At 37.0% G+C, this 21,866-nt stretch overlaps 1 protein-coding gene across 8 annotated transcripts in view; it reads left to right on the top strand.

Moving 5' to 3' along the window:
- LOC112046638 (trithorax group protein osa) overlaps positions 1 to 21,866 on the top strand; it is a 176,930-nt gene that overhangs the window by 34,819 nt on the left and 120,245 nt on the right. For all 8 annotated transcript variants that reach the window (XM_052888487.1, XM_052888486.1, XM_052888485.1 and 5 more), the window contains exon 3: positions 6,950 to 7,090. In XM_052888487.1, coding sequence (XP_052744447.1) covers positions 6,950 to 7,090 — 141 coding nt within the window. The remainder of the gene's footprint in view (positions 1 to 6,949; positions 7,091 to 21,866) is intronic.

Below are 21,866 nucleotides of genomic sequence, written 5' to 3'. Positions count from 1 at the left end.
TTCATCGCCCTTAGTACGAACTTGCGCGCTTCACAAGCAAATAACACCATCGATTACATAAAATGGACATTGCGTACTTTGGCTTAGAGCTCAAATTCGTCCGATATAGATGCGCATTTACAGTATGCGGCCCTTAGTAATAGAATAATGACTGAAATTTGGTGGCTAGAAATGTCGTCTGTAAAGGCTTCTTTTAACCGTGCGGTACTACTTGGACCTACTCATTGCGTGGCAAAGAGGCGAATATCTTAGCATTGCATTGATTTACCGTGAAGGTGCTGGGTCGATTGTAGCAGAGAGAAAAGACTTGACCCGGTCTGACGGACCAGAGCTCGCTACTTGTGAAATTGTGACCCGGGTGTGGGCTTAAGGAGTTCCATTAGACAGATCAACAATCACCTTCTCTGCTCTTGTTTTTCTTTCTGTTCAGTCAAATTTGGTAGGATCCTACCAAAGAAACAACAAGCAATCTACATAACTTAGCAGTAAGACAAGTGTATTTAGGCCCATTTCTTAACATAACGATCCTCGAAAACGGTTGAGGGGTGCGAGTAATCTCGTACTAGGTATAGTGTTACCGTCTATCGCACTAATCTGATTAAAGCTCGGTATTTCGTATCGAACGTCGTGCCATTTTTGTACTTTCTAATGAGCTTCAATTCAAAACTTTAGATTTTTTAGTGACTTTAAAAAATACACATTAATTCTGTACTAGCGATTCGACCGCGATGATATTAGTGATAACATATTCGTAAGTAATCCGAGTGTGTAAGGTGTCGGAGCTATTTATACACATGAACCTTATTCTAACTTGATTAAAATCAAACTATTACTATGTACGGGGCAACAGAATGATAACATACATTTTATTCCAAAAACCTCAACCTCATTTCATACTCTTCATCTTTATACCAAATTCCATCCGAACAGATTTAGTTAAGCAGTGAAACTGTAACAGACAGAACGTCGGACAGACTTATTTTCGCATTTATATTATTATTAGTGATTTGTTTTAGTATGGATATAAAAAAAAACAAAATTAATCAAACAGTCCGTTGACAACGCTAAGTATATTACATTAAAATGTTTATTGCATACAACTTTAGATAGGTACAACCTGACTGCCAACCCTAGTTATTACTCAATAATGGTTCAGCTATTATTAGTGTTCGCGATGACGTAACAAAAGGTCTTGAACTTGTAACGTTTCACAATCAATTATATTATTGTAGTTGGTACGAGTGTAAGGGAAACATAAAAAGTGAATGACTCATCTCGACCTTGACATTGGCTCGACTGATATCGGCTTGACGTTATCTGCGAGGTAACTCGTTCATATTATAATTATTGTGTTATATTAATAAGGTGTATGTGTCTATTTTGTGTTATACTCGTAGCTTCCTTGTTTATAATTATCCTCCTTCCTTGGTTGTATTATATGTACATAGTTCATTGTCTGTGAGTATGTTTTTGATGACGTTCGAGTAAATATCGTTGTTGGATGCAGCTCAGTATTGTAATGTTTGGCCTACAAAAGGCCTATGTCCTGCAGTGGATGTCCATCGGTTGATGTGATGGTGATGATATAATATTGTTGTGTTGTTTATGACTAATGATTTTTACTATTTAACGTTACGGTACGTTAGAAATAGAAACCGTAATGTAGATGTCGTCCTCCTCCTAGCAAGTTAGCCCGCTTCCATCATTGATTGCACCATCGCTTACCATCAGGTGAGATTGCAGTCAAAGATTAACTTGGTATGATTAAAAAGTATTCTTCTTTACTCGCTAACTTAGCGTAGGTAATGAAAGCCAGGAAACTAATAGTACACACAACGGTAATGCAACGTATAACGTAACGTAACTTAGACCTTTTAGGGTTTATTTAACATATAGGTGAATGAAATGCGAAAATCACTTTGTTTGCTTTCACGCTTTTACTATTCAGCATTTCATCATCAAAGATGATATAAATTAAGGTACAGAAATGAAGATTTAATAAAGAAATCATCATTCAGAATAGAGTACTATTTTAAAGAAAAAATCCCGTCACGCAAGCGACAAAAAATATGCGATAAAAAGATAAGTTTACATTCATTCAGAAATTGGTCATTACAAAGTTATTCAAGTATCAATGACTGAACAAACACAATCACCGGTTAAGTAAGCCGTTGCGAACGATCTCTTATCATACAAAACCGCGTTCGAATCTAACTAGCCTAGCTAGCTAGTGTTTACATCCTTGGAAACGTGACGCAGAAAGTAAACGAGTGAAAGCAGCGCGATTAATGCAATGAGTCTGCCGCGAACTGTGTCGAGGACGCCAGCCGCTGTTATAAATTTGTAATGAATGAACCGTCAACCGACTTCAATACGCGTCTTCGCGGTATGTAATTAAAATCAACACAAACACATGTATGTTCTCGCTCGCCGTCTCTACTGGCGTTTTCAATATGTAATTTATGTTGGCGACCTCTGGCTTAACTGAACGGAATGAAATGAACTTTGACTTACATAATATATTTAACCAGGGGATGTAATTAACGACTCTTTGACTTTTTTATAATCCCAGGAGACTGATTTCTTGTTAGTTCATTTATAGACTTGATTTTCTAAATTGGCTCTTATTCAATATAGTTGGAGTTCCCGATTCTATTTTATTTTGTTGCCACAAAACTGATATAAATTTGTAATGAATGAACCGTCAACTGCCTTCAATACGCGTCTTCACGGTATGTAATTAAAATCAACACAAACACATGCTCTCGCTCGCCGTCTCTACTGGCGTTTTCAATATGTAATTTAGGTTGGCGACCTCTGACGTAACCGAACTGAATAAAATGAACGATTTATATGTTATATTCTCCAGGGAACTGATTTCTCGTTGGTTCATCTGGCACCTTGATTTTCTAAATTGGCTGCCAATCAAGGTAGGTAAGAGATCTGGATTCCCGCTTAGTTTGTTGCCGCGAACTTGTATTGAACTCTTGAGCTATTTATTAATTCTAATTAAATGAATTTGCTGCATCCTTTTTTGATTTTGGGTATAGTTTGGTTGGTCGTTGTTGCAACATTGTTAAATTTTTGTCACTCTTTTTTTCATTTTATTTTGCTATATTTTAGGCTCTTATGATATTTGTGGTCAAACAGCCTGTATTAATCTTTGTAATATTTAAGTTTAAAACTGTCAGTTTGACAGCCAATTTTCCTTCCTTCGTTATCCCGTGCTTTGGAAGCCTACCTCTGACGCTGAATTGTCATTGATCGTGTCGAAGTGCCATCTAGGAGTATGAGATTGAGGGTAATGAGAGTGCACCTGTGTCTGCATAAATACTTGTGTATTAAGTATAATATCTCTAGCGGATAAGATTGGTCATCATCATCATTTTTATCAACCCATATTCGGCTCACTGCTGAGCTCGAGTCTCCTCTCAGAATGAGAGGGGTCAGGCCATTGTCCACCACGCTGGCCCAAAGCGGATTGGCAGACTTCACACACGCAGAAAATTAAAAAAAAATCTGGTATACAGGTATCCTCTCGATGTTTAAGACACGTGACATTTAATTTCTTAAAAAGCACACAACGGAAAAGTTGGAGGTGCAAGCCCCGAATCGGATTCGAACCGACGCGCTCCGGAATCGGAGGCAGAGGTCATATCCACTGGGCTATCACGGCTCGCCTGGCTCGGCAAGATTGGTCGCTGTTGCCCAAATTCATCATCAAACATCAGTATATACGGCGCCACTGTATACCTACTGTACTTTTCTTTACTACACAATGATTTGTACTAAAGGGACACCACTGAACACTACCATTTACAAAACACCAATGCTACTGAACTGATTTCTTGTTTGTCGAAAGTGTTTGCGAACACGTGATATACGAGTAAAAAGTTTCAAGTTGCGAACATGCAACGTACACATACGTAGTATGTAAGTATACCTCCTATACGTAGTGTACTATACGTAAACGTATGTGTTTGTCGGAGTGCATCTCGGCTCGTTCGCGAGATGCAAAACAATGCGCCCGCAATCGTTCCGTAGTCAATGGGGCTCGCTGGCGTCGCTATTTATGTAACGCTAGCTAGATGCATAGATGTTGTAATGCACTTATTCGCAAGTAAACGACTCGGCATAATGGATGCACGGTCAAGGCCTCACGCCACGTGCGCGCCCCGATTGTTTCGAACCGCGTGCGTTGCAGAGATGAAAAGGTGCAATTAAAAATATCGAAAATGTTGTATTTTTTTTTTATTTTGATGCAGTTTCACCTATTGAAAGTGTAGGTTAATGTAACATTGGTAGTTCTCAGTAGAGTTTTTTTTGGGTGTGAAGGTATTCGTTAAGTTTTTGGTGCATTTATTGGTCATATCTAATACAATTTCTGCGTTTAGTTGTAAGGCAATGTTCATTATCATTGTTATCATTATCAAGTATCAAATCTATACTAATATTATAAAGCTGTAGAGTTTGTTTGTTTGGTTGATTGATTGAACGCGCTAATCCCAGGAACTACTGATCCGATTTGAAAAATTCTTTTAGTGTTAGATAGCCCATTTATCGAGGATGACTATAGGCTATATATTATCTCCATATTTCCACGGGAACGGGAACAGCTAGTTATCAATATATTTTTTTCTACGTTTAGAACACTACGCTGGTTCAATGCGAGGAGCGGGGTTAGGATAATAATGATTGACTGTGTAATTATCACTGACATATGTTAATCATAATGAGCGGGACGTACTCTCCGGTTTCCGCGTCCACCACCGACATTCCAACACTAGGATACTGAGAATTTCTCAAAAGTAAAATAAAGCTCATAAGTCGACTCTGGACCACAATGATTCAGTCACCTAGATCAACTACTAAATCAATGAGGCAGTTACTTTATAATATAATATATATAATCGGCATCGGGAATATAGTTCGAAGAGCCGATGCAAATTGCGGTCCCAAGTTGTAAGAATGGCGACCACGCACCGCAAAGCGCCGTGTTGTCGACCCCCCACTAGGTGGACGGGAGACATCAAGCCGCTGGGATGGTGGCGGCTCGAGACCGTTTTATTTGGAAGTCTATGCAAGAGGGAGGGAAGAGAGTCCTGCTGTGGACGTTCATCGGCTGTTGATGATGATGATGATGATGAGTATAATCGGATGTCGCCCCCTCCCCCCCGTACGCTACCGCTGACATCTAAAAATCTAGTATTGCGTAGCGGAACAGAAAGGACGATGTTCCGAAACATCATAAAGTTTGCATCGTACATAATAAATAGTTGTTGTTCTGTCAACAAATCTACGTAACAAATCCTTCTTCTTACTTCCTACTATAATATTATAAACGCGAAAGTTTGTATGGATGTTTGGATGTTTGTTATTCTTTAAAGCCGCTACTACAAATTTGGCTGAAATTTGAAATGGAAATAGTTTTTACTCTGGATTGACACATAGGCTACTTTTTATCCCGAAAAAATCCATGCTTTCCCGAGATTTGCGAAAACTGATGATTTTGATGATATGAATGTTTGTTACTCTTTCACGCCTCGACTACTGAACCGAATTAGCTGAAATTTTGTATTAAGATATATTATAGACTGGATTAACACATAGGCTACTTTTTATCCCGGAAAAACCCATGGTTCCCGAGGAATTTGTGAAAAACTATATTCCATCAGGTGAGATTGTAGTCAAGGGCTAACTTGTAAAGAATTAAAAAAAAAAAAAAAAAAAAAAAAAAAAAAATTCCACGCGGACGACGTTGTTGTTCTGTCAACAAATCTACCTACCTATAATAAATAGGCTATGGTAAAAAACACAAAAACAAGCACCCTCCTAACGTTACAAATGTACGTGTATTTATCAAATCCGTGCGCTGAATATCAATCAAGCTGTTTACATCCCACGTTTAGCCGAGAGGCGAGATGCTGCGTGACACCGTTCGGAAATAAACTCTGTAACATTATGTGTTCGCGGTCAAGGTTTATTGAGCCTCGCAATACTCCACGCTTTGTATTTGCGAATTGTTTATACTTGCGAGATACTCTGTATTGTCGACAATAAAAAGTGTTCTTATCTTTATAATAACTGGATCCGATTTTGATAATTCGTATCCCGTTTTCACAAGAATTTTAAGAAATTAAATATCACGTGTCTCAATCGGTGAAGAAAAACATCGTGAGGAAACCTGCATACCAGAGAATTATCGTAATTCTCTGCGTGTGTGAAGTCTGCCAATCTGCATTGGACCAGCGTGGTTGACTATTGGTCTAACCCCTCTCATTCTGAGAGGAGACTCGAGCTCAGCAGTGAGACGAATATGGGTTGATGACGATTTCACAAGAATGCGGCGGGTGAATAGAACGATTCTTGAAATTACTCCGATCTCCGGAACCGGAAAACGGAATCGCCAGTAGCCGACGGATGTCTATTGCTGGACACATGCCTCTTGTAAATAAAGGGCGCTTCCATCCAGCGCCTTAAAACCTCTGTAAACCTCTTTAACCCGCTCGAGGTCCATTGGAGGCCTTTCCGGTGCGTGATCGCCATTCCAGAACCCCGATGTCCATCGTGTGAACTATGTGCATAAGAGGCAGAGCCTACTCGACAGATTTTTTTGTGAATTTTACTAAAGAAGTCTTTAGCACCATACAGCCGATTCATAGGAGTCGCGGGCTAGTTCGAAATAATCAAAAAATAACCGGACCGCACAGTGAACGAACCGCAACTGGAGTCCAGTTTTAAATTATTTTCATTATTACGTTTACTTACGCCTTTTCTCTTTATAATAGTATATTTTTTGTCTGTGATTCTAGTTTTACCATTAGGTAGGTAACATATTATTACAATCATAGTTTCGTCATCATCACCATCAAATCATCATTCATCAAGTGTGTACGCACACACACTTAAATACCTGCTTCATACAAATAACGGTAGTGTCGTATTGCAGGGCTACGAGCGCGGCGGCTCGCCCCAGCCGCCGACGCACCCGCCGGGCGCGCCCAGCCCCGGCTCGGCGCCGAGCGCGCCCGGCGGCATCTCGCCCACGCAGGACTCGCAGCACCCGCCGCACGCGCTGCCGCCGCACCAGGTAACACCCGCCATCAATATCAACACGTCCAGTAACGCTATTGTGTGACGGATGTTTTTATCTATGCCTCCATCTCTCGGTTACTACAAATAGAGAGTTACAGAATAGCGCTACAGGGCTATCCCAGCCGCCGACGCTGGTCTTCGGCATCGTGTTTATCAAAAAAAAAGTTACTATGAAACATAGTCTACGAAACCGACCCCCATAAATAAGTAACACTTATAACTTTATCTTTATCCTACTATTATCATTATCTTATAAATTCAAATCGGAGAACAGTGACGCTGCTTTACGGCAGATATAAGCATACCGGTATAATAGCTCATCTTCACCATTAACAGTCTTTTTTTAATTGCCCATAGGGCCAGGCCTTACATGTAGGAGGCCTTACATAAGAACACTACTACAAACTAAATTGCAGTTTAAAATAAAATCAAAGTACAAGCAGACTCGAAAAAGTGTGTTAGTTTCTGTGTTTTGCAATCGGCTTCAAAAAAGGAGGTTTCAATTCGACCGTATGTATATTTTTATGATTTCTTATCGTAGGCGACCAACAAATTCTTATTCACACAACTACTATCTTTTGTTTTTATTATTCACGATGAAACAATTTGTTTAGAACGGCTCCAGAAAGAACAGTACGCTTTTTTTATTAAAAAATATATAAGATTACGAGTAGATCATAATTTGCCCTAAATAAGATATTAAATTAATTCATAATTTGTCCAAATTGATAGGTTCTTACAAGAATAATTTCAATATTCTTGGGTAAATGTATCATTATAAAATGCAAAAAACACGGACCGCGAAAGCATAAACGTCATTTAAAGACAATGTTTGTTGATAAGGCGAAGTAATCTTTTTATCAGCCGTGATAAGTTGCGACTCATTGTTACAATACGCACTGTGTATTCGTGTTTTCAAACTGAAATAAGTGGTATTTATAAATCCTGAATTTTACTAAGTATTTTAGTTACCTATGCCTGACCAGAAATAAAAAGAAAAACTTGATTATTAGCCACATGTGCTTAAATTTAAATTCATTCAGGTTATTCTGTTTTTGGTTAGGTAGTATTTTATACGCGCACTTTTTCAATAGTGAAGTCAAGTGAGTGATTCTGAGTGACTCTACCAATGGATTCTGCCGAGAAGCTTAATATGCTTGCGCAAGAAATTATTTCCTTCTTTTTCCAAGATAGTGAGGTTTTTTATTTTTCTGATCAGGGCTATACACATAACAAAAGTTACAGATAACATAAAGTAAAAATGCAAGAAAATTTGGCCTCATTTACCTTTCGATTTAAAACTACTTCATAGTTTCAGTTTACCAATATGTATCTCTAAATTTATCTTGCACTTCATAATATTTACACAGTGCTTTGTGTGTGTGTGTGTGTCTGTGAAGCGAAAGAGAGTGAAAATTACATGTTGCGTTCAATCATAGACAATACACAATCACAAACACAGTGACGTTTTATTAAAGAATTTTGATATAAGCAAAGTGTTCCAATATACGTAGTAGACTGATTTTATAAATCTCTTTTTATACAGTAACGTGAAAATCCAAGTCCAATTCACAAAGGTCAATCCTTAGGATACGCCGCCGTCTATATGAAATCGTAATATTATTTAGATGTTTATCGGAACGATCTACTCGGACTTCTTTTGCTAAGATTGATATACAAAAAACTAAAGATACACAGTTTCTTAAATAATAATTATGTTACAGCCAAAATTTAATAGGTTTTCTTGTTGAGGATTTAAAGTCCACAGTGTTATTATAACGAATTTTTGCATGCCACCGCAATTTAGAACTCTCTTGATCTTACATTGCGATAGACATTATTATTTTGAATGTTTATATGTATACATCCTGGCTAATGAACGTGCTGCGTTCTTAACGAAGTCAAGTGCGTATCTTTTAAAATGATCGCTTGCTTTTGGCATGTATTATTCTTGAAAATAAAATACGAAACGAGACAAAATTAGGATGCAATGTGGACATCGTAGATGTACTGTCAAATTAAATAATTTGAATTGTTAAATCTGCCGAAGTTGCATACATAGTATTTCTAAATAAAATGTCATCCATTTTTTGTTATTTTATTTTCCATTTATATGCCGTTTGTTAACTAAACTCGCCACAAATGTATCTACGATTACGCACTCACCATCCAATGTGTAGGATTGGATGTGCATGACATCATGCCGATCGCGACTAACACACGATCAGTTTTATCGGACATCAAGTCGAAGTGAACTGATTGGATAGTGAGAGTGGCTAGCATGAAAGCCACGAAAAAGAATTTAATAATAATGCTCTTTGTGAAAAAGCTCGCCTGGGGAAGTTCTACTACCATGCCTATTTCTGCCATGCGTTCATTGCTACTTGTTGACAGGCATTAGCAGTAGGCAGTAGCACGTGTTTCTTGCATACCCCGCAATGAGTTGCTCTGATAAAGGCGACTCTGAAAGGCTGAAAGGTTGGTGAAGGTGGAGGTATTCCACTATATCATGGCATCGCTTGTCAGTTTACAAAAAAAAGTAAAGCGCCATAATGTAACTTATTGATAGTGGCGAATACGCTTTTTTAAACTTGTGTTGGCAATATAAAAAAATCTTATATAAAATATCTTGTAAAAATCATTTAGCGTACCTGTACGTAGAAACCGAAAGGGGTGTGGAGATTCATCTTCCTACTAATTAGTTAGCCCGCTTCCATCTTAGATTGCATCATCACTTACCATCGGGTGAGATTGTTGTCAAGGGCTAACTTGTAAAGAATACAAAAAAATCTCCGTAATGAGTCCTTAGGGTAGTCAGTGCATTGTTGCTTCTATGAAGTGCACGCCACTGGTACAGACTTGGTTTGTCTATGTATATCTTGTATTTTTTGTCAACCATATCAGTGTTTGTTAGCGAAAATTTCCGCCGAGTTGACGAAGTCGATTTCGGACGAGACCCCACCGACGCCTCTGCGACAGTTTCTCTAAAGCCGAGTGAACGACCGCTTACACTGTAAAGAGCCAATAATACTGCCACTTTCCGAGAATTTAGGAATTGAATCAACCATTGGCCGTGTACCGTTGTTTATTATTTTATCACGTCTTTCTAGTGTGTTTTTTGCTTATAAAAAGGGCTTAATCTTTTTTTATATATGTTTTTAGGTGAAAGTATATTCTAAACATTTTTATTTTTGCCTTACTGGACATTTTTCAAGTAAATAAGACTAATACTCCCGTTCCTCTCTATCTAGTCTGATAAGACTGTGTTAGAAGTGGGTATGACAATAGTCCCGCGGGTTGGGATCGAATACCACTGAGCTATTGAGGCTTTATTATGTTGGTGTATTTTCCGAATTTAGCGTAAAACTTGCTGTACCTAAACAATATAATGTAAAAAAATATGTCTTATTTGCTGAATAAGTATATATTTTTATATAATATTTCCATTTTTTTCAACATTTTTCAAGGAAAATTTCCTGAATAAAAAGTATATTTAAATAACGAAAATCCTTGTTGTTCAAATGCAATCAGCCTCTGCGTTCTGTAAAGTTACAGCGATGTGACCATGGCAACCTTGTTGTTAGTGAAATTTTATTTTTGGCATCCCATTGAAATAAAAATCTTTGAAATCGGTTAATTTTTTTTTCTCTAATACGCTTTTTATAATTTATACATATGCAGTAGTGTGACATCCTTAATTGAAGCCAGTTAATAAAACGAATTCCCCCTTTTAAATATAATCCATGCTTCATTTAATTAACATTAACATGGAGGTATAAAAGTTTTATACGCGTTTTAATAGTGCACACTAAATTTTCATCCTTGAACATAATGCGCGTTACTCAAGCCGATAACGGCTCGCGGCGTGTTATTTTATATGGAAATCTGTAACGTTAACGAAATTGCACCCCCCGCCCGTATGGATAGTAGGGGTAATCCTCGAAACTCGGCCGGAGCGTCGGCTATGAACTTTACTGTTATCGCCATCATTAAACTGCTGCCAAATGTAGGCAATTTTTAAAAATTACCTCCCCGACGATAACTATTTCAATAAACCCCACGTCTATGCTCATGACCGTCCTAATGGTTAACTTTTACTTTCGCAAACTTTGCTCTCTGTATCTCTGTGTTTCATATATTTTTTTTCTTTTTTTTTACCGCGGTGCAGTCGTTACGAAATGTTTTAATAACAACATTATTATCAAAAATGTGTATTTTACAAATTATAATTATGAATGTTATACCTATATTGAATTGCCAGATGTATGAAGTTTTTTTTAAAAATTCTTTTTTTTTTTCATTAAGGTACACTCGTTAAATAACACATTATTAATAAAAATGTGTATTCTACAAATAATTATTATGAATTATCTCTAAAAACGACCTCTACCTATAGAACCGAACGATACTCTTTTAAATCTTAGCAAAGAGTTTTTATGTCACAGGAGCGGTCAACATTTTATATAAAAAAAAATTGCCTTGAGAGATAAAATATAATAAATATTTTTTTAATTAAATTAATTCTGACATTAAATTACATATAATCCGTATCAAAAACACAAAAATATTAATTTACTTTATTAGTAATACTGGCTGTTTTTTGTGCCTTTGCCTAAAAATAGCGGCTTCGCTTAAAAAAAGTTAAAATTTTCCGCGCGCTTATTCTTTTTGCTGTAGGTACTGTTGTTCGCTGTCAAGTAGTGATGCACCGCCATAAGTCCCAAAGGCAATGGAAAAAGTCTAATCTAATCCGAAAAATCAACCGATATACTTAATTTTATTTAAAAGCGTATCAATATTTTATCATATGGAAAACAAAGGTGCTAATTAATTTTCAGAAAATGTGTTTCCTCGGAAATATGTTATAAAACGTCGTAAGACATACACGCGCATTGATAATAATACAGCCTCTGCTTACTTGTATTCCTCGCCAACGGCTCGGGCTAGCAATATCGTTTTGGCTGTAATTTTCAGCTTATCGCACTTATAACATGTTGTACTATTAAGTAGACATAATTCAATGATTTTGTGTAATGAAAAGGTACAAACGTTTGAGATCTTTATTTTTTCCAAAAGAGTTACATTAAATTCGCTTATATGAGAAATACAATTATTTCACTAATTATTAACGTGTGTACATACTAATTAGACTTAAATCCTACATACAAAAAATCAAAATAAATAAATAATTGCTAAAAAATGCGGGTAGATTTTAAATTACATGTTTGTTACGTAGAATACTCGACTAGTTTTAAAAACAAAGATTATAGCTTACTGGTCGTAACCTTTTGACTCCTAAATGGACGACCGGTCGCCCATCGTATCCGTTACGTGAAATGTAAAAAAAATATAAAGTAAACTAAGGGCAATAGGCGAGCACAGTATCATGCTCCGCGCGATAGAGGAATATAAAGATTTTTTTAAATGGCTCACAACGGTAGATTAAAACCGCATTCCCTGATTGACGGCTTCTTCAACGCAGACGGGCTTTTCGATAAAATAATCGCGGGCAGCGAATGTTATTATACGATAGTATACGACAGAGTATGGAACAAAGAAGCGTGACCACCGCTACCTGGTTCATGTCGGAAAAATAAAACGAACTTTCACAATAGTACCGAAACTTTGTCTGTTATATAAAACCTAATAACTTTTGCAAAGTTATAGGTTTATTCCACGGCATTCACATTCACAAACAGCTACAACTACAATGCACGGTGCAATGCGAGCAGATATCAAATTACATTCGATGAAATGCGCGTGTTATTAAAGCTCACGTGTACTGAATTATTTTGCTTCGCTTCGTATTTTTAGATGCCGAGTACTTTGGTAGTTTAACATACCTTAAGATGTAGTTTCGAGTATAAAGCTCGAAAGGTTACAAGGGTAAAGATGAATTCCGAATGATCCGATTAGTATTATATGTATACTTCAAAAAAACGTAATATATTTATAAATAAATACATAAATAATGCGAAAAAAACATGGCTAAGTAATAAATAATAATTAAACAAATACTTACAACAATATTTTTTCTTGGCCAACTAATGCTTGGCTGCCAAGTGATGATGTTTAAGATCGAAGTGCAAGTCTGACTTGAAAAAAATTATACTGTTTTTAAATTACAGTCTATTTAGCCGATCTACGCGTAATTACGCCGTACCTATATCTATGGCTAAATTAGTGAGCTATTGTGAGATTATTAATTCCAATCAGTAAAAGTGACAAGTGCAACTGTCACTGAAATGTCATTTTACTATTTTTAATCTAAGAATACGTAGGTACCGCTAGCCGTCTTTAGTAGGAAAGTAAACCACTGCCCACTGCAAGTCTATTACAAGGCTAGAATTTAGCCAATCTTGTAATTATAAATGACTTTAATACCATGGGGTAATAACGTCATGTAGACAGAAATTAATCTTTAAATCTTCTAGTTATAAACCAACGCGTAATGCAAATAATACTATAAACTACGACAAAGAGGTCGCTAAAGTTCAAAGGAGACAGACCCAATAAAATGAACAAACTAAATACTACTCGTTACTCCCTACTACTAAGTGTTTTCTCAAAGAAACTAATAAAGTTCGCTGGATGAAGCTCAGTAAAAGATAAAAAGAGTAAAAGCTTAAACTTCTTTACCTTATATTAAAAGCGGATTAGTTATGGAAAATCACCTTGTATTTGAGGAATTGTTACATAACTAAAGATTAATCTAATAATCTTAAAAGTAAATTACAATTGTCTAAAAAATCTTAGCAAATATTAAAAGGTCGAACAACGTCTCTTTGTTCTCTAATAAAAATGGGTAATAAATATTTCTTACATTTCGCACAAGAAACCAACAAAGGCATCCTCTGACCAAACAACAAGAAAATGCTGAAACTAAATCGAAAGGGAATAAAGAAAAATAAAACAAGGGGGAAAAGTTCGCTAAAGCAAAAGTTATCGAGTACGATTATGAGCATACAGACGGTTTTTCGGAATTCGTAGAAATGAAATAATAGCAATAAGAGAGGGTAGGTAAAAACTTGCCACGTAAGATTTCGAGACGGCTTATAACTTTATTATAAGTTTCAAGAAACATTAAAAACGTTTTTATGTAGTAGGTACATCAATAGGCACATACAAATAAAATTTAAGTTTCTGTGTCTGATATTTAAAACTAAATGTGTTTTCTCAAGTTATCAACCCATATTCGGCTCTCTGCTGAGCTCGAGTCTTTTCTCAGAATGAGAGGGGTTAGGCTGGCCCAATGTGGATAGGCAGACTTCACACACGCAGAGAAAAGAGCAAGTGCTTATAGTAATATTTTCATCAACAATCTGTATCCGTCCACAGCTGGACAAAAGCCTTTCCGAAAGCGCGGAACCACACACGATCCTCGGCCTTCCTCATCCAGCCGCAATCGGTTTCATTGTGCAATAAGTTTGGCACTGCGATGACCAATCCGCCTGCCCAGCGTGGTAATTATGGGCAATTCTTCCTATGAGAAGCGCCAACATACGAAGGCCCCCAGTTATATTTATGCGATACGAACGATTGAACCGATTTTAATGAGATAAAGTCCCATTATAATCGGAAGATAGAGGAGGTTATAGAGCAACATAAAAGCTACTTCTCACGGTAAAGTTTACAGTGCCCGCGGAATTTATGAAAAATTGAATTCCACGCGTAAAAAACGCGGTAAACGTTACTAATTTACCTGTCCCTTAAAACATCTGATTGAGACTGAACTCAACTAGTCTTCAAACTGAGAGGTCATAGGTTCGATGTCGATACACTCCATTTCGACTGTTGTAATACCAACTCCTACAGACTTATAAGACAAATATTATAAAAACTTGTTTCACCAGTTTTGTGTAGATTTAAAGATTCCAACAAGCACAAAAAAAATTGATATTGCGTTGCATAATGGGTAATATACATGTTTATAAATAAATTAAGGAATTATTCTTCTTCATCATTAACGGTCCATTTCAGCACAAAGAACTCAATGGCAAAGGTATAGATCTACAATATGGTCGGAATGCAGGTCAGCAAGCTAACGATTACATTATCAGGAGCTATTGATAATGGCCGAGGTCGACATTAACAAATTAAATCGATATAACATTCGTATGATTTGTTTATTTGATAGTACATAAAACACGTATTGTTTTAGTAAATGTTTCAAACTTTTCGCAACGACTGTACAATGTACATTACCGACAAAAAAAAAAGAAAAAATATATGAAACAAAGAGATAGAGAACAAACTTTGCAAAAGTAAAAGTTAACCACGTCATGAGCATAGACGTTGAGTTTATTAGAATAGTTATCGTCGGCGTCTACATTTGTAACATATTATATTTTATAACATTCATACAATTTGTTCATTAAATGTAAGTATTTGTGCGTGGAACACATATTTCGAGATTTTGTTAAAACATTTCGTATTTTTATCAAAAGGAAAAAGAAAAAATATGAAACAAATAGATAGAGAGCTAAGTTTAAAAGTAATAGTTAACCATTAGGACGGTCATGGGCATAGAAGTAGGGCTTAATGAAATAGTTGTCATCGGGGAGGTATTTTAAAAAAAAAATTCCTACTTCCTATTTGTATGTATGTATAATTCAATATATTATATTGATAAAACTTGATAAAAGCGTTTTACATTATCGCGGTCAGTCGTAATGTGCATGACATCATGCCGATCGCGACCAACACACGATCAGTTTTATCGGCAGTCGATTTGCGCTGCTAGCATGGATTACTAGATCGTCAGTGGCTGACATTGTTCAGTTAGTCATGAGCATTGTCGGTGACGCGAATCCATAAGATTTTCCCTACCAAAAAGTATTTTCACTTCTAAAATATTTTGCTCAATCAACAACCATCCGTTGTGAAAATAAAAATGGAACATGAAAAGAAGTTCACGGAAATTGATATTGCTACGTAAAAATTGATTTCCGAAACATCGAATGTTGTTAATTTGGATTCGTTACCAATTTTCGTTGATTATTTATCTCGACGTTAAATGTAACGACATCCGCCCGAATGGGCCGCGTTGAAGTTGTTACTAAGTCGAGACGTTGGTAGCGGACCGAGAGCCAGTGACAGCTAGACTTACCTCATTTTATGAGGGCTGTAAATATGTCAGCCTATGCTCCTACCATTGTACCATCGTAAATACAACGACCAATTATGTAGGACTTATTAGAAGAAGTAGCTTTGGGATGTGGTACCCATTACTTTCGAAAAATAGTAGATATCAATTATTCTGGAAGAAAGAAAGAAATAAATGTTTATTTGACACACACATACATACACACACACACATACAGAGAAGACAAAAAAGTAAAATGGTTACAAATTCAAAGTATAAAGCGTATTTTGATACATTTTCCTCGGGACAATACCTATAAGAAATCATCTCCCCAGTTGCCAGTCACATAGCTTCTCAGCAACCCTTCGAAAAACACCTACAAAGATATTTTCGAAGAGAAATTTAACAGGTTGTTGAAAATTAACAGTTTAAATCTACAAAGGGTTGCCATGACTAGAGACATGATTACTCGTGATATCCCCAAAAAATATCTTCTTCTTTTTGAAAATGAATCCACAAACCTTCAACAAAGATTCCTTGCAAAACCACCATGGTCATATGACCACACTCCATAAAACTCTACTGTACTTACCCATTGTAGGAGCATGGGTTAACAGACTTTCAGCCTACATAAAATGAAGTAAGTCTGACCAACGCAATCTCGGTCCACTAAGCCGAGACGTTCGTAGCGAACGGATATGCAAATTAATTTCGAGACTGGATTAATGAGTCAACGCTTGCTCTCGTGAACGGTTGGCCATCGTTTCCCAGCGCCCGTTAATGTCATCTGGTTCCTCTGGTTTCGAGATTAGGTTTTTTTTTTATAAATAACCACAAGATAATAATTGTAATTATTGCTTAATTTAGTTGCTGTCCCGTTTTTGTGTATTTGTTGTGGATTGTGTACATAGCGGACGCCTTATTAAAATGTAGCGTCAGAAAAAACCATTTTTTTTTAGTTAAGTACTTAAATAAATACAAAGATTTTTTTTCTTTTGTACTCGTAACCGCTTGTCGACTTTTCTGAGCAATGCACTAATAGTAGATACGGGTCTTGATAAAACGAAGCTTAGTAAATGAATCAAACTGTTTATGTGACTTGGAGATTCGTGTGGTTGGTTATCATATATGGTCTGTCATAATAATCTTTGAAAATACTAATTGGAAATAATCTGTGTTTTCATAATTATTCAACGATAAACTAGCTATTGATTGACACGCCCAAAGCTCACCACCACCATACCAGACCTGAGATAGTTTAGAAAATATAATATCCTAAATTGAATAGGTAATCAAACCCAGGATCTCTCTGTTGAAAACCAAGGTTTTACTAACTGAATTGAGGTCGTCGTAAGTTAATTAGGTTTAGCTTGTAGCAATCCATCGGCATTCGAAAGAAACCAGAGCCGCGATTGTGTCTAGTTCTGAATAAAGGCCTAGGCAGAGGGCTAGTCTATTCGTCGGATTGGTCTCAAACGATCGGAATGCGCGGCCGAGTGTGAATTGTTTTTGGCACGAACATTGTTATCTCTCAACCCGACTACATTCACAGTTATTGCTAACACATTTCGCACTTAACGCACATGCTTTGCTTTGTAGGTTTGAAAACTTTGACATTTTATTATTTTTACATATGGTAAAGGAAATATTTGGAATGCGAAGTGAAATCGAGTGATGCAAGTTGCGAGATTAATTAGAATCAGCCTTTTTGTATGGTCTTCAAAATAGCACAAATTTACAATTAACAACCCATAATATTTGGCTTACTGTTGCACGACTCTCCTCTCAGAATGAGAGGGATTAGGCCTTAGTCAACCACGATGGCCCAATGCATATTGGCAGACTTCACACTCGCAGAGAATTAAGAAAATTCTCAGATATGCAGGTTTCCTCGCAATGTTTTTCCTTCACCGTCTGAGACACGTGATATTTATTTTTTTAAATGTATATAACTGAAAAGTTGAAAGTGCATGCCCCGGATCCACTGAGCTATCAGGTCTCTTCGTCACGTCATCATTATAAACATATAAGTTGAATGTATGAATAAGTTCATACACCAGTCACGACAATCAAGTCACTTTTAGTCCATGTGTATGTAGTATTTTTACACCAAATATGTGACGAAAACAGCTGCAGAACTCTAGGTACAAGGTACCTACTTAAATCATAAGTAAACTAAGGGCAACCACACACGCGATATTTGTGTTACGATCACTGGTTTCGCAACTGCACAACACCATCGCGTTTTGACAACTTTCTGCTTTAGATTGTCGTATTGCTTTGCAAGTTTTAGCTTTCTGGTTTATGTAGTACTAGCTGACGCCGCGCGGTTTCACACGCGTGGTTCCCGTTCCAGTAGGAATACGGGGATAATATATAGCCTATGGCCTTCCTCGATAAATGGGCTATCTAATACTGAAAGAATTTTTTAAATCGGACCAGTAGTTCCTGAGATTACCGCGTTCAATCAAACAAACAAACTCTTCAGCTTTATAATATTAGTATAGATTGATGTTGCTAGTTTCAGCAACGGTTTATCTCAGTTTCATCCCACTGTCTGTGTACCACAATTTCAAAAGCCTCACTAAATTGCTCCGTTTGGCTTCCGAATGTGTGTAACGTTTAGTCGCTGTTCCCAGTCCTAAAAGTGACTTGATTGCCGTGGCTAGTCTGTGAATGTGCGGATCGGAGCGTACAGGCCCGGCGTAAGCTTTCGAAAAGCAACCAAATCGAATGCCTATGTAATGCGGGCTGCAGACCTTCAGTTTTAACTGCGCAGTATTATCCAATCGTAATTTCATCAGAAAAGACTGTAAAGTTTTGCCCACACAGAAGTTTTAACTATACCGTTAAAACTGCAGGTCTGTAGCACGCATTATAGTCACACCCGATGGCGTCATTTGTTTCATAAAGAGTGCAAAAGTAAAAAAATGGGACCACCCTGGAAGTAAACCCTACAAAACAAAAAAAGAATTTTTAAAATCGGTCCATAATTGACGGAATTATTACAGCCGAACGTAGAACCTCCTCCTTTTTGGAAGTCGGTTAAAAATCTTGATTCTGGTAGCTAACTGGGTTTCCAGGTAATAAAAATTCTGAGCATCGAAACGAGATAATGTACCACGTGATTTGTAGGACATTGTGGCTCTTAAGTTGTATAACTATTAATTAAGCAACAGTATAAACTCCTCTCCTCCAAACTTGTAGCAATAACAAGGTTATTGAAAGTAGTTGAAAGAAAATGTTCCACGGATCATTGATGTTTAATAGAGTGTGAATGTAATTACTCGAACAAACAATTACTAATGATATGTTATAAAACCCTTCAAAAGCACACATATTACTGTTCACAAATTTAATGAAAATCAAAATGTACATATTTGCTATTGTCACATATAAAACGTCAATTCGTACTGTAACTGAATGCAATTGCAATAGAAGCTCAAACAAACCTCTATTTAGATTTTAGTCACAGTTGGGAACTCGCTGGCGGCGACGTGAGCGGATCCGTTACGTCACAATCCGTTTCATGTACAATTAGGTACATGCCTACACAAGTACGCACACATATCAAATCTCTCACAGGCGCCTACTTATGAAACGCACGTGGTCGACCTACTCCAATTATATCGAGGAATATTGAAAGGACGTAAACATTTCGTGATAACCGAGTAGATATAACCTCTGCCTTCGATTCGAAGCGCGTAGGTTTGAATCCGGTTTGCATTTCAACTTTTCAGTTGTGTGCATTTTAAGAAATTAAAAATCAACGTGTCTCAATCGGCGAAGGAGGCTTTTGGCTGATGGGAGGCTTCGGCCGTGGCCAGTTACCACCCTACCGACAAAGACGTACCGCCAAGCGATTTAGTGTTCCGGTACGATGTCGTGTAGAAATCGAAATGGATGTGGATTTTCATCCTCCTCCTAACAAGTTAGCCCGCTTCCATCTCAGACAGCATCATCACTGGTGAGATTGTAGTCAAGGGCTTATTTGTAAAGAATAAAAAAAAGAAGGATAAACATCGTGAAGAAACCTGCATACCTGAGAATTTTCTATAAATCTCTTGGTGTATGAATTTGCATTGTATCTGTTTGGTGGACTATTAGCCTAACTCTTATTATTCTAAGAACAGATTTGTGCTCAACAGTGAGCCAAATATGGGTTGTTAATGGTATTGATATTATGTCAATTATTTTTACATGGCACTTATTTATACACTCACTAGTCAACACCACGCGTAGTTCCCGTACCCGTGAGATTATGGAGATAAAATACGGGCCTATGACACTTTCAATATACCTGTGGCTTTCTTCCAAAATCGGTTCTGTAGATCCAGAGATTACCCCCCTACAACCTCACGAACGTTACGTCTTTATAATATTAGTACCCATAGATTTATATTCGGATATCCATTGATGCTAAAAGACATTATTTAACATCAATGAATACCTGATAATTGAAACAAAAATGAAATTGAATAGAGATGACGTTTTGATAAACCCCCTTTCTCGTAAGCAAGGCTCCGTTTTATACCGCGGGGTTCAAATATTAAACGTCACTCTTTTGATGCTGAGTCGTCAGCTGTGACGATTCCCAGTGAGAGTCGAATGCCTGGGCAACTGTCATCTAGAGATGATTGTATACAGTGTCCGTTGTACATGAATAGTATGGCTATAAACGTTTTACAAGCTTTAAAGGTGATGAAAGATGATGCCACCACGATATTTGATATTTGTCTATTTGAGTTAGGTTAGGTTGATGTTAATCAAGAAATATTCAAATGTAAAAACAAAAATGAAATTGAATAGTGATGCCGTTTGATAAATTTTTTCTCTTTCCTCGTAAGCAAGGTCTCGTTTTGTACCGCGGGGTGCAAATATTATACGTCACTCTTTTGATACTGAGTCCTCAGCTGCGAGGATTCCCAGTGAGAGTCGAATGCCTAGGCAACTGTCGCCTAGAGATGATTGTATGTGTACATACTGACAGTGTCCGTTGCAAAACATGAATAATATGGCCAGTGGCGTGCACTTCATACATGCAAAAATTTACTGCCTATCCTAAGGACTCAATACAAACCTATGTTGGACCACAGAATACATAGTTAGGACAAGGATTTTTTCCAATTTTTACTTATAGTGCATACCCTACTTAAAAACCTTATGCACGCCACTGAATATGGCTATAAACTTTTTACAAGCTTTAAAGGTCTTAAGATGCGCGTCACGATATTTGATATTTATACTAAATGAGTTAGACATTCCATCAAGAAATATTCAAATGTAAAAACAAAAATGAAATTGAATAGTGATGCCGTTTGATAAACTTTTTATCTTTCCTCGTAAGCAAGGTCTCGTTTTGTACCGCGGGGTGCAAATATTAAATTATTTTATAGATAATCTAAAGCTCCTTGATCAACGAGACAACTATTTTTTTTAACTTACACTAAAACATGACTAGAGCAGGATTCGAATCCGTAACCACACTAATGCTTAATAAGGACCGGATCGAGTGCTGTAAGTCTAAAATGTATTCTGATACAAAGTTATTAGATCCCGTTCCAGCGAAGATAAAATGTGGCTCTGTTCCTATTATACAGTCGTCGACTAAAGCGGTTCTCGCTTTCAATCAAAGTAACAAACATAATTAAAAATTCCGCTCACTACTGAAACTCCACGTTACGTT

This window comes from Bicyclus anynana, chromosome 22, assembly GCF_947172395.1.
Source record: "Bicyclus anynana chromosome 22, ilBicAnyn1.1, whole genome shotgun sequence".
Taxonomy (NCBI): domain Eukaryota; kingdom Metazoa; phylum Arthropoda; class Insecta; order Lepidoptera; family Nymphalidae; genus Bicyclus; species Bicyclus anynana.
The sequence above is the reverse complement of the archived record's forward strand: the minus strand, read 5'-3'. Positions and strand labels throughout refer to the sequence as shown.